Below are 13,422 nucleotides of genomic sequence, written 5' to 3'. Positions count from 1 at the left end.
ATGCAGTAGTGCCTTAAATAACTTCAAACACTCGACATAGAGCAGAAAGGATATTTTTTTATTCAAGTGATTAAAGCTTTGTGATTGAATTTTTTAAAAGTTTTGTGATTTTATCGATTGTTGGTTTATGAATTTTTAAGAAAATTGTTGAATTTTTAAGGAATTTTTTGATTAGGGTTGATGGATAATTAAATGCTTGACTCAGAGATTTTGATGAAAATTGTGGAATTTGATTTGAAATTTTCATAATTTTGAACTTCGACTTGCAGTGATTAGATTCATCTTAACATCCATAAAGCTCCGATTGGTTAATCAATTAAAAGTAGGGGTTTCAATCCCGGGACAAAATCTCAATCCCGGGATTACGGGATTTGAAATCTCAATCCCGGGATCCCGGGATTAATCCCGGGATTGGATGATGGAAAAAATATCAAGTTTTTAGTCGAATTCAAGTGCAAATGTAATACTAACAGTTTTATTAGAAATTTTGAGGATGAAAAAATCATTTCCAGTACACAAAAATGTGTTCTAAATAGTTAACAAAACAAATTAATGACAAAAAATTGCAAAGATTTGTGATTTCAGAGCCGAAATCAAGATGTCAATATCATGCTTTTTCAAAATCCCAATTTCGATCGATTTTTGGGATCGGGAATAGAAATTTCGGGATCTCGGGATTTTTCGGGGTTCCCCGGGAAATCCCGATATCAAGAAAGCATAATAAACACAGAATTTGCCTAAATTTTTGAGATCTTTGGTACGCCTTAACAGAATTTTAAGAAATTACATACAAATAAATTTAATTTCTGGCCTTTCAATTATTAACAATTTAATATGAATTTTTAAAGAAAGTTTCAATCAATTTTTGTTATTTGATACCGTAAAGCCTCATGTTCACTATATTATATTATTAAACATGATTTTCAAACGTGTGGTTCTTAATTTTTTTAAAATTTTAGACTTTAAACTTGAAGTTTTTGTATCAACATCAAATGAATTCTCAATCCCGTAATCCCGGGATTGAAGCTTCTCCAATCCCGGGATTTCGGGACCGGAAAAACGTCCGGGATCCCGGGATCCCGGGATGCGGGATCCCGGGATTGAAACCCCTAATTAAAAGTCTAGTCTGGGTGTAGACTAGCTTAACTCTGAAATGGTGTCATTTTCGGCTTAAATCTCACACCATCAAAGAGACACGTCAGTTTTATCTTGGGTATTGGATCGATTAGCTGACTTGTGCTATTATAGACACACTTAAGTCCTTTGATCAGTATCATTGATCAATTATCTTTGAATTTTACGAAAGCCAAAGGGTTAGGCCAAGAACCACAAGCCTGCATTTCCTGCATTTTAGATTTTTATTCAGTTTTGGATGAACTCTAACATTTTTCCAATTTCCTATGACCATTATGTAGTCAAGTAGATCAATATCCAGGCCAATATCACTCAAAATACCATCGAAAAAAGTTCAAGGAAAGCATTTAATTTTCTACATCAAATATACCCTCACGACAGGGTCACAAAACTAATTCCATTCACTTGAATAAAAAAAGAGATATTCAAATATTTACATAACATTGTTATTAATTATTGACAAGGCCACGTAAAGAAATAATCGACAGACTAATTATCAATGGAGTAAAAGAGCTTTGGCAGTAAATATTTTGTTAATGACTGTGATAACAAGAATTTAATAACTCAAGTGCAAACGCTTCTAGTAATAAAGAAAATAATATTTATTTGGATATACTGCATAGTATAAAATTGATTCTGGAATTTGACGTTAGTGAATAAAGCAGTGCTGAAATTGAAGGAATTTATTAAAAATTAATTGAAAAAATAAAACAAAATTTTGAAAGATTTTGACATAAAAGTGACTATTTTTGGATTAAGAACGACTTTCATGCAATAGAACTGACCAAAAACTTGTTTAAAATCGACAAGAAATCTAAAAAAGTAACCAAATTTCAATAAAACTCCAACAATCTAGTCAAAAAACCCTCATATAAAAATGATAAAATTAATTCTCACAACCCTCACAATTATCCACCTATCCCACGCATTTCCATCCGATATGCCAACAGTAATTCAAAAATCAACCGACGAGATGTCGACCAGTAATGATCCCATTACAACAATCCCATCAATCTTATCCACTGATGTTGAAAATAGCTCAGTCAGCACAATGGACGCAAAAGTCAGTGAAATGGATAAAAATCCAGCATTAAATACGATAGCATCGTACGAGACCACTATGGCTGAGTCTAATAATATTGAAAAAATGTCAACGACTACAATAGACACAAAAAATACAGAAGTAAATTCATCGACAATGGATAAAATGGTTTCAGCTGATACAATGACTGATTCTGATGGCACCGGTATGAGTACAAATGAAATGTCATCGAGTATGAAAGACAGCACTGCTGATACCACAAATTTGATGACTCAAAGCACATCAATGGCTATGGAAAGTTCCTTATCATCTGCCGATGTTGCTATGAACATGATTTCTACAAAAGAAGTAATGTCAGCATCACCGGATGTTGAAGTAATCGATACAACAAGTAATCTTAAACAGGAACAGCTGAATGAAGCAGAAATGACAACAGTAATGGAATCAATGGGAAATCCAATGACAACAGAAAAGTTAATGGAAAAATCACAAGAAATCTCACAAACGGAACCACCAAGTGAGATGGCAAATGCTGAAGGAACAACAATGAAGCCAGCAATGGCATTAGAAACTTCAATGATGCCGACTGTGTCGGTAGAAATGACAATGAAGCCTGCCATGACTGAAGAAGCAACAAAGAAAGTTGCTATGGTAGAGGAAACGACAATGATGACTGAGACAAAGATGATGATGACAACAACAACAACAGAAAAGCCACAGCGAACAGGAACAGCTAAGCCATTGACAGCAACCATGATTCCAATGGAAACAACAACAAAAATGAAAAACAATGGAAATTTGGTGACATTTAGTGCTTTAATGTTGCTGTCAATATCTTCAATTTTTCATGTGTTGGTTTCATAGGTCTAGTCTGGACAATTAGTTCCTGAGTGGACGAAATTTACGTTATAACTACTAAAAGACAAGCTATTGACTAGTTTTGTAAACTCGGGTGATTAAGAAAAGGCTTTTAGACTATAAATTTGTGAATCATGTCCACATCTGGCTACGTTAGGTATTATTAAGCAATTTAGCTCGTCTTTAATTGGCACTTAAAGCTTCAACTTCTTTAAAAATTTATTTTTTTAAAGTCACACAACGTAGATGGCTGAAAATCCAGAACTCAGCTGCGAGACTCTAGTATTAGTCAAGATTCGGTGGCATTTGACCTCAGGCCAGAGTCAAGTCGGCCTGGAATCGGATTTTCAACGCTTTTTACATTTTGTGCTTTCGGGGATTCTATACGAAGAATCATGATGCTCTAGGGGCACTTTTTTCGCGTATATCTTTCATATATTAGTTATTAATGAACGTCATTTGTGAATGAACCCTTAAATTTAAATTAAAATGTTCACATCGTCCTTAAATTGATTCAATTAATTACTATGCAATCATTCAATTAACATTTATGCAATCATATTAAATTAAATACAGTAAAATTTTAATTCATCCACATATACCTGTCCACATATGTGTCATTTAAATATTTAATTTGCACTTATGGCTTTAAATGGGACAACAAGAACATAAAAAAGAAGAATTGACTCAAAAAGTAAATATTTTCCTTTTCATTCTGTGTAATTTTGTAAAACATGCATGTTCTCTGATTGATAAGGGAATAACTAGGCAAAAAGAGAGATAGACACGAAGCTAGAAATTATTTTTAGAACATATGTATGCTTTTTCCTGATGTGTCAAATTGCATGCATTTTTTAGTTCAACAAACTAATGCTTTATATCGAAACGGAAAGTCTCAAATGAACATTGACTTCAGTGGCACCGATGAACGATAAAAGGAGGTCGAGCTAGTGGCAATAGACAAAAAAAGGAAAAGTATTACTCATATAAATGATGTTATGGCATGTGTTACAATAAAGATAATCGACATGATACCAAAAAAATTGTCTATATTATTATACATTTTTTTATTTGATTCATGTGTCATCATAATACCTATTTTTTGTCAGTATCTGATGATTGTATCAGCTTTAGGCTGTTGGTTATTGTAGGAATTTCTCGTTAACAAAACTATTTTTATGTTACTGTTCATTGACCACAGTAAAAACCAACATTTGTCATTTGTTCAATAAAAAAAATTGAGAAAAATATTTTTAAAAATTTTAAATTTAATGTTTTATTTAGTTGTGGATGGATTGTGGACTTTGTGAGCTGTTGGAAAATTTAAGCTTTCAGTTTAAGAATCGATGAATATTAAAGTTTTTGAGAATTGAATTAAATTGTTGAATTTTAGTGGATATATATTAAATTACTTGAGAATCTCACAAAATAGTAAGAAAAAACTGACAACATGCTTCATTTTGTGTCTATCGTCCTTATATTTATGATAAATCTATTACGTGTAAATAGTCACGTAATTCTCCCTGTTTCTGAAATGAAATCAGAACTAGACAATTCAAAATTTAGTGCTTTTATCGACAATACAGATGAGAGTCCTGTTAACAGTTTTGAACTTAATCATAATAAGACATCAGATGAATCAGGTAAATTTTGATTAACTTTTTGGGAGATTGTTTTAATCAAAATTGGTGCTTAGTACTATATTGGGTATAAACTATGCAAGTAGATGGCTCATGGTATAATATCCATTGTGATTCATGGTTTCCCAAAGATTTTGCCTGAAACTGGCTCTATCGATGGCATCTGTCTGCAAATTAGCGATACCAAATGCTATGCATCTCAATCGACTGCTTCGCTCTTTTGCTAAGCTTCCTAATACAAAACCAAAAAATCCCTAATTCCAGATAATCACCAAGAATCATCCCCACCCACTATTATCACTCCATCCAACGAATTCACAGTAATTCATGTTGCAGAACACCACAAAAATGAACCATCAAGAACAAAAGACTTTCCATTATCAGAATTTCACAAAGACGAATCATCAACAATTGCAACCGAAAATGACCAGCAGCAAGCAACAGCTGAATCTACATCAACAATTCTCGAAAGTGAGAAAGCTATTGAAACTGAGACAATGAAAACTGAGCCTGAATCAACAGCGTCAGAACAAAAAACTGCAAAAAATTCAGAACAAATAAAAATCCACAAAAATGAAACTTTTCCTACAATTGTCTCGACAACAATAAAGCCAAAGCCCACACCATCGATAGCAACATCCTTAAAATTGAATTTTGTGATAATTTTGATGACAATTTGTGCCTGCTTGCTGTGAGTCAAGACAAATTATTTTGACACGTCTGTACAGATCTTTATATTTATTGACGTCATTAAGGCTTCTTTCTATTGTCTTAGACGAGGATTTACACACCCATAAATAATACAAAAAGCTACCTAATTTTATGGAATTTCCATTTTTTATTAGTCACGTCATCCAGTCAGTCTTAACTAACTAATTTTAGATCGGTACAGTTAAAGCAAAATAAAGTCAGTCTAGAAATTATGAGAAATTGTTTGTTGTCTAATCATTATTGTCATATGAGAATCATCATCGAATATGAAAATTGATATTATTGAATGAATGAGTAAGTAAACAGAGAGTATGAGAGGCTAAGTGTGTAGATATAGTATTGAGTATGCAAATAAGTATGGGAAGCATATTATGAGAATATTTGAAGAATTTTTTGTGTGAATTTTGCGGATGGGGTTTGTTTAGGAATTATTGATGATTTTTTGAAGGAACTGAGTTTACTTAATGGGGTTCATCCAAAAATTCAGGCCTACAGGCTTAGACAAACTATAAGGTGAAGCAGGACTGTGCATCTACAATTTATGTAATGCAGGTGTCTGTGGTTATTGTCCGAGCCCTAATCCTTAATATTGCACTGTTTTCCTCCAATATGTCTATATATTGACATAAGTCTTAGGGTCTGTGTACTTATTACGTAACACGAATCGACTATTTGATCCCCCTATCTCCTATAAAACACATAATCTCGATTGTTTGTGACATAACTAAATTTCGACCAATCCACTCCCCTTAAAAGTGTATCGTAATAAGTTGACGACCTCTAGGGCATGCAACTGATACGTCCACCATGCACAGCACATCACCTCTATTATGTTTTATCAACAAACAACCCCTTTAATTTATTGGAACCTATTAAAAAAGTACAACTGTCAATAAAATTCATGAATCTCATCCACTAAAAACACTCATAAAGTTGGCACTTTTCAGGTACAGAATCCTTTACCAAATAATCTATTTCAGTAAAAACCTCTCTAAAAATCTCCAAAACCATTGATCAATATAAGGATCTGCTGATCAAAACTTAAACACATCATTAACTTTTCAGCCCTTTTTTCTCACACAGTACAGTATAAATACTAAGCAATAATCATTAAACTCTCATAAAACTTTAACTCTCATTCATCATCATCTAAACAGAGTGAAAAGGAAAGGAATAGAAACAAAAAAAAATAATATTTAATGCCATTCGAGTAAATATAAAGTTGTCAGTTTAGATGATAAATTCATTGCATTAAGACATCCAACTTGAAAATTTTTGCATTAAGAAAGTCCTAAATGAAAGTTTTAAGGAAATTTCTTTAGTGTGGATGAGATTTAAAAGTGTTCAGTTAAGTGATAATGATAAAGCTCGATCAAAGCAAAATTGTCAAGTGAATTGTGATTTTTTAAGGACTAAAAAGTACCGAAGAAAATAATTTATAAAATAATAAAAATAAGAAGTAATTAAAAATGGCATCAGAGAAGACACCGCTGTTGATTAAATCAAAGACAAATGATGTTGTTGTCAAAATTCCGGATGATTATGATGAGAATAATAAGTAAGTATAGATATTTATTGATTATTGGTGTATTATTGCGGTAATTGCTTGTCACTAAGAGTAATGAGGTAGTTGATATGGACGAGTTCATTCACGTTGCTGAGAATCTCGTGTCTCACGTGAATTAATTACACTTTTCTCACGTTAATTTAGTCATTTTTGCTATTTATCATAGTGCTTAATCTGATACTTTATCAGATGCTTCAATTAGCTGTCGATATTAAGCAGAATAATGATTAATTCTTTTAGACAGAGCTTGAAGTCGATTTGGATCCTGACTTGAATTTTATATGAATTTAAGTCTACTTTTTCATACAAAATCTAAATCGAACGTGTTAGAATCAAAAGTCCATAAATATCTGTAATTACCCCTCCATAATTGCTCGAATACTCCACTTTTTTGGGAATCAGTTGGAGCTACTCCTTTTTGGACTGTTGAAAAACTAATGTCTAAATTCCCAAAATCACTGCGATAATTACGACAAATGAATCTCCAACCATATTAAAATTTAAATTTCTGAGCAATTATAAAACCACCCGTAATAGTAGTGAAATTAATGACAAGGATAAAAGGTGATCATTAACCTACTTTGTCATAAAGTCTCTTATCGTAATGTAGAAGGTGAAATCGCATGATTAAGAACTTATCTGTATGTTTAGTAATTGATCTACCTGACATTAAAATGAACTGCATTGGATGCACAATGTTGTCTATTGAATTAAAATTTCGTGGATATTCCCAGAAAATCCCAGAGATTCTGGAATTTCCAAAAATTACAGATTACAGAATTACATAAATCATGATTAGACTCACAAAGTTGAACATTCTTGATTATACTTATTGAGTATATTCATAAACACGCTCATTTATGAACATTGTCTGTCGAATAAGCTCTCCCTTGCTTGATTCTTTAGCTAATTAAGTTAGGTTCACAATCAGCCTACCATTCCTCAATGTAAGGAGTTACTTGATTTTAGTCCCGAACACCGTGTTCACTAGGACACTAATTATACGTATTGACGATAAAACGCAAAGTTGCCCTGTTGATACTGCGGAAAATGCGAATCGCCGCATTGATCCGCTCGCAAATATTAAGGCCAAAATCCTATAAATATTTACATATCCCTCAAAACTCATCAAGTCACTTCCTTATTATTTAATAAAATTCAATCATATTTTCAATTACTGAGCAATTATTGTCACTGTTGTTATCGATGCTCATCATGCTTTCCATGAATATTGTAGGAGCTACAAATGTCATCTGAAATGGCAAAATACAGTCACCTCAACCTTGATATTCACGCCTTACAATGGGAAAAATATGTGTTATCATGTTCTAGTTTACTATTTATTCAGTGTCATTATTTGTTATAAGTGGGCAATAGCTTCGTGACAAAAAACAACATAATAAGGTTCAGCAACAACCCGTGAAATTAATGCTGAGTCATAATACCGAACTTTAAAAATATATACAAGTCACTAACATAAAATTTTCATTTTCTTTCTTTCTAGCAATGTCGATAGATCAAAGTGCCTGACTTTAGATGAACTACAGCAATACATAGTCGATCCATATTGGATCCGAGTCAGAAATATCTTCTCCTATCTCGCAATTATTGGATTCTTTGTAATATTGCTTGCCGCTTGCATCAGCGCTTACACAGCAGCGTCACAGTGTCGCAATATGTTGACTAATATGCAGCAGCAGCCAGTTTTAAGTGATAAGAGCTATGTGACAAATGTAACGAACGATAATACTCCGAATGGACTTGTGTCGTTTGTTTTGAATACTGTACCTAAAATTGGATTAATTCCTGATTATCATATTTGATGAGGATAGAAGGATTGCCTTTAGGAATGAGACTGAATTTGAGTGCAATTAATGCAGCATAATCAAAAATGTGAATTAAATGCTGAAATCGTATAAAATTAAGAAAATGTATTTAATAGTTGTAGATTAATAGGAACATACTTATAAAATTGATCAAAATCATGCTTATCAATAAATAGAAACTAGCTTAAAATTCCAAATTTGATTCTTTATTCCTTATTATACTGTAAGCTGTGAACTTACTTAAATTTCTGAAAAAATAAATGCATAGGATCATCGAGATAGACTCAACAATCTCAAATGATGTGTGAACAAAGAATTTGCTGACTATAGCCTCATTATAGCTGTATAATCCCTCAATTCTTAATGATCTTGATGCTCATTTCCTCGTCATCAACTGATACTCTTCCCATTCTTCCTTCTTTCCAAGGTAAGAAGTTGAATGAGTCAAGATCACTGCATTTTATCAATGGATTTGTTACTGATAGCTTCTTCATTACATATTGTTGGGAATATTCAACTTTATCGGAGTTCCTGCAGAGAACACTGGACAGTGATGTGTCGAAAATTTGCTTGAGTTGGTCTGGAAAGAGCAGAATGTTTTAGGATTGTTTGAGAATATTCAGGAAGTTATCAGTTATAGATCCCCGGAAGGCACACATTGTAGTCAGAGTCAAGTCAGTCAAAGGCCGGAATGTGCTCTTCAGGATCTCATAGGTTAGGCTAGGGTTCAAGAGACGCAATCATCTTGGGATTATCTAAAGACAAAGCAACAACTTACCCGGTGTAAATTTCTGTGCCCCAGCAGTTCTTTCATACCAAAATGAGTCTCCACGCTTCAATCTCATGAATTGATCGCTGACAATGCAAGTCAATGTTGGTCCAATTATTCCTCCTTTAACGGGATACTCAGCTAATCCACCTGTGTATATATCGACGTCATTTGGTGTTCTAAAAGCATATAATAAAGCATTAAGTCAGTTAAAGATTAGAATCATCCAATAAGTCACTTACTTATAAATCTCATGAATCCTTTTAAATGAAATTGGATCAATAATTTTCTCCATTTCCTCCCAAGTATCCACTGGAGTCAAATGACAATGCTTCCTCCATTCAGGATATGCTTTCAGTCCATGATCTCTACCACGTTGAATATTAAGCGATACCAGATCCAATCCACAAAGCACAGGTGATGCGTCATGCACAAAAAGCTTTTCAGTCAATTCCTTTGTAAAGTATGGATCTGATTTTTCTAATGATGTGTTCATTGCACTTCTGAGAGCATTGTCGAATCCATTTGGATGGTATAGTGAGTATGGATTAAACAAGATGTTATGAAGTTCAATTGATTCTTCGGTATTTTCTTGTTCCTTAGCTAATTTCATTAATCCAGGCAGTAAAGTATGAGCAAATCTAAATGCAGCAGCTGCAAACTCATTTGCCAGAGTTGGATTCAATTTTTCATCGTATGTATCTTCAGCAACACCATCGGGTGTCGACAAAATTCCTAACTTCTCACTTGCTTCCTTTCCGATTATCACTGATAGAAACTCATTGTAAGTGATGTGCTGCATTTGAGCACCAAGTATTTTCCTCGATTCTTGGAACAGTCTTTCATCATCCCAGTGTGGATTGACGACTTTTAATCCTTCAGCAAGGAAGTTGTGATGTCTTGCGAATAACAAATGTAGACTGGTCAGATGAAGGTTCTCATTTGCTCTGGCATCACCAGAATCAAAGCAGTAACGACCTTTAGAATTTTCAACTTCTTCATTGCATCCATCATTCGGATCTCGACTGACTGGCATCAATGTTCGATTGTCTGGCGTGATATACATTTCCAATTTTCCATCCCTAAAGCTTCTTAACGACCTAACTTTCTCATCTGTTGATCCATAAACAACAGATCCATCAATAAATCCAGATGCCTGATTATATTGTTGTCTTGGTCCTAATCTGTTTGTTGGTGCTGGCATGCTTCTTATGAAGTTTAAGCATGTCACATTAAATTCATTATAATAAGGATCACCATCAGCAAGTGCGACAGGAAAGCATTCAGGATGCAGTGGCTGATTAGTATTACAACATTCTATTGGAGTTCCTTCCAATCCTTGGCTACTCGCTGTTGCTGTAATGTCATGATCAAGAAATTGACCCCAGACAGCAAGCATGACAGTGAAATGCTTATCAGTGAAGTATGAAGGTCGATGAATAGTGACGGATACATCTCGTGCTGATGGCAAAATACTTCCGTCTTTGGCGCATCGCGGTGCTGAGACGCCATCACAATAATCGGGATTTAGGGCACGTCTGAATGGTGTGTAAGCAGCACCCCAATATGGATGCTTCTTATTGTTACAAATTCCTTCATATGTTCGATATTTTGGATTTTTTGGACACTCAAATTTGTCATTCCTGATGAGATTTACTAAAGGACCAACACCAATGTTATGGCCAATATGGGTTTTCTTGAACTTATGTCTTAATGCTAAGAATCTTGTCGCATAATCTTCAACATATCCACGTTTGCCAGCGATTCTTGCTAAGCTTGTTGTACTAACTGCACGTTGATGACGGAATGAAGGCGTATTTAAGGCTGGTGCAACAATTATTTCCTCAATCATCTCCTTATCACCTAATGCTTTCTTTCCAGCATCAATTGCTTCTGATAGTTCAGCATTTGAAGGCTCTGGAATCGACCAGTTTGCTATTGGCTCATCAACAATCGGAAAAAATGTAAAGAAAATCTCAGGAATCGTTGAATTTCCATCAATATTTACAATCGGTAAATTATCATTCGGTGGATTGAAATTCTCGGTAGTTGGTCCGTAAAACGAATAACAAATAGCAATAATGGCAGCAATCAAGACGGCAGCACTAAAAAATCAATAATAAAAAGTCATTAAACTGTACAATGAGTCAATGAATATAAGTGAAGATAGTAAGGTAGGTCATGAATCATGGATTGAGTTTGAAATAACAAATGAAACCTTACAATATTCCTGTACAAATGAAACATTGAAATTGCTTCGCTTGACGCTCACGAAGCGGCACGTCTCGACCTGGGAATACATAAGATGGACCTGAAAATTATTATTTTAATATTGAGATAGTTTGGTAAGTATTGCCAATTTTATAAGAAATTTAATTGCTGGAAGTAACGTAAATGATGTCTATGCTGATGAGCTAGCCATTGAGCATTTTGAGATTCAATTCTAAGCACTTAACAAAACTGCACAGCCACAACACACTTAAATTCACAAATCATCACTTTTCATCTCACCTGGATCACCCAAAGGAACGATCGGCGTTTTCTCGTTAGCATTTCCATTCGTCTTCATAATATCCTTATAATTCAACTTCATGATTCTTGACTTAATTCTTTCAAAAACCGATCCCATCAATTGCCGCTACTCAACTGACAAAAGACAGTGAAATTAAAAATGAATGCGTGCAGGAACTTTGTGTTCGATTTTTTTCTGAAATTTGATATCCGCGCTCACTTATATTGATGTATCGGAAGCAGTGCAAAAGGTGGATATGATGATACTTACAGAGGTTAATGTGGAGCTGTACAGGAAGGTAAGTTTGTTTGTTTGATTTGTTGGAAAATTGGATTGTAATGGAATTACTCTATAATGTTACTCGATAATGGACAAAGCTTGCAAAAAGCCTCCAAGATTCACCTGCAGCATCTAATGTACTGCATAAGTCTAATGTACTGAAACACATCATAATCATTCTAGAATAGAATCAATCATCTTCGGCCGACATCCCTGAACCCAACATTAACAATTCGAATTCTGTTGTATAGTTTGACTCTCTATAGTTCTGCACTTCACAGCCACACTTATAAGTCTTCATTGTTTCACATTAAGTCGTTATTTCATTTTCTAAATTTCTTTTATAATTATCTGTTTGATTTATGAGGAATTAAACACGTAAACCATAAAATGTTATTAATTAGCAAATTGCTTGTAAATTAATCATTTTAGAAAATTAGAATCATTTCAAGGGAATCAATTACTATTTAATCATTAGGTATGGAACACATAAATAATAAATAGTATTGTTCTGTTTAGTTTGAGAAGTTCTGATTATTCAGTAATTATTTGCTGAATAAATATGAATCGCGAACTGTACAACTTAGTCACTTTGTTGTCAAGTTGATGACAAAACGTCAGGTCATGGAATCTAACTAACTGGTACCTAACCAACTAAATATCATGGACCGCACTAAAGTACCTAAATTTGGTCTTATTGCCAGTTAAGTGAATTGTTCTGATGTCTATTTTTGGTTCATTTAAATGCTACAAAATGAAATTTGCCGAACACTAAGGAATTCCCTTTCACTTCCTAACTCAAACTTTCATGAATCATGTTCAATCCAATTTGATCTACAATCCATAAAGATTATATATATCACAATAAGCAAATCTAATCAATTATGATAGTCAAATAGAGAGCGAAACGAGCCTACATACTTATTAGCAAATAATTGAAAGCTTATTTCCGTCAATATAATTGCATGCTATTAATAACTATTCAACTCATTAATAGAATGGAAATACAGTTGAATATATGAAAAAAAAAGTATTAAAACTCGATTAAATTTGATCACCATTAATTGCTTAATCATCAATCTAT

At 33.6% G+C, this 13,422-nt stretch overlaps 2 protein-coding genes across 2 annotated transcripts; one reads left to right on the top strand and one right to left on the bottom strand.

The window, feature by feature from the left end:
- Nucleotides 1–2,011: 2,011 nt before the first annotated feature.
- LOC139088576 (uncharacterized) lies at nucleotides 2,012–3,040 on the top strand. The gene has a single exon (XM_070637844.1). It carries the CDS (start codon nucleotides 2,012–2,014, stop codon nucleotides 3,038–3,040), a length of 1,029 nt encoding a protein of 342 aa, XP_070493945.1.
- A 5,922-nt stretch (nucleotides 3,041–8,962) lies between these two features.
- Nucleotides 8,963–13,245, bottom strand: cd (peroxidasin homolog cardinal). Its single transcript, XM_070637669.1, has 5 exons — nucleotides 12,059–13,245; nucleotides 11,771–11,858; nucleotides 9,790–11,652; nucleotides 9,557–9,726; nucleotides 8,963–9,358 (listed from the first exon to the last, which is right to left on the bottom strand). Exons 1-5 carry the CDS (start codon nucleotides 12,174–12,176, stop codon nucleotides 9,132–9,134), a joined length of 2,466 nt encoding a protein of 821 aa, XP_070493770.1. The 5' UTR covers nucleotides 12,177–13,245; the 3' UTR covers nucleotides 8,963–9,131.
- Between the last annotated feature and the right edge of the window lie 177 nt (nucleotides 13,246–13,422).

This window comes from Chironomus tepperi, unplaced genomic scaffold (genome assembly GCF_022539635.2).
Source record: "Chironomus tepperi strain 1889 unplaced genomic scaffold, CSIRO-AGI_Ctep_v1 contig_163, whole genome shotgun sequence".
NCBI classification, from domain to species: Eukaryota; Metazoa; Arthropoda; class Insecta; order Diptera; family Chironomidae; genus Chironomus; species Chironomus tepperi.
This window is presented reverse-complemented; position numbering and strand designations above follow the sequence as displayed.

Excerpts from the sequence above, each read along its gene's own strand:
- LOC139088576 (XM_070637844.1), top strand. The coding sequence starts at position 2,012 with ATGATAAAATTAATTCTCACAACCCTCACAATTATCCACCTATCCCAC.
- cd (XM_070637669.1), bottom strand. The coding sequence starts at position 12,176 with ATGGGATCGGTTTTTGAAAGAATTAAGTCAAGAATCATGAAGTTGAAT. Across the intron at positions 11,653-11,770 it reads TTCATTTGTACAGGAATATT|TGCTGCCGTCTTGATTGCTG; the intron begins GTAAGGTTTCAT and ends TTGATTTTTTAG. Across the intron at positions 9,359-9,556 it reads GGCACAGAAATTTACACCGG|ACCAACTCAAGCAAATTTTC; the intron begins GTAAGTTGTTGC and ends TGCTCTTTCCAG.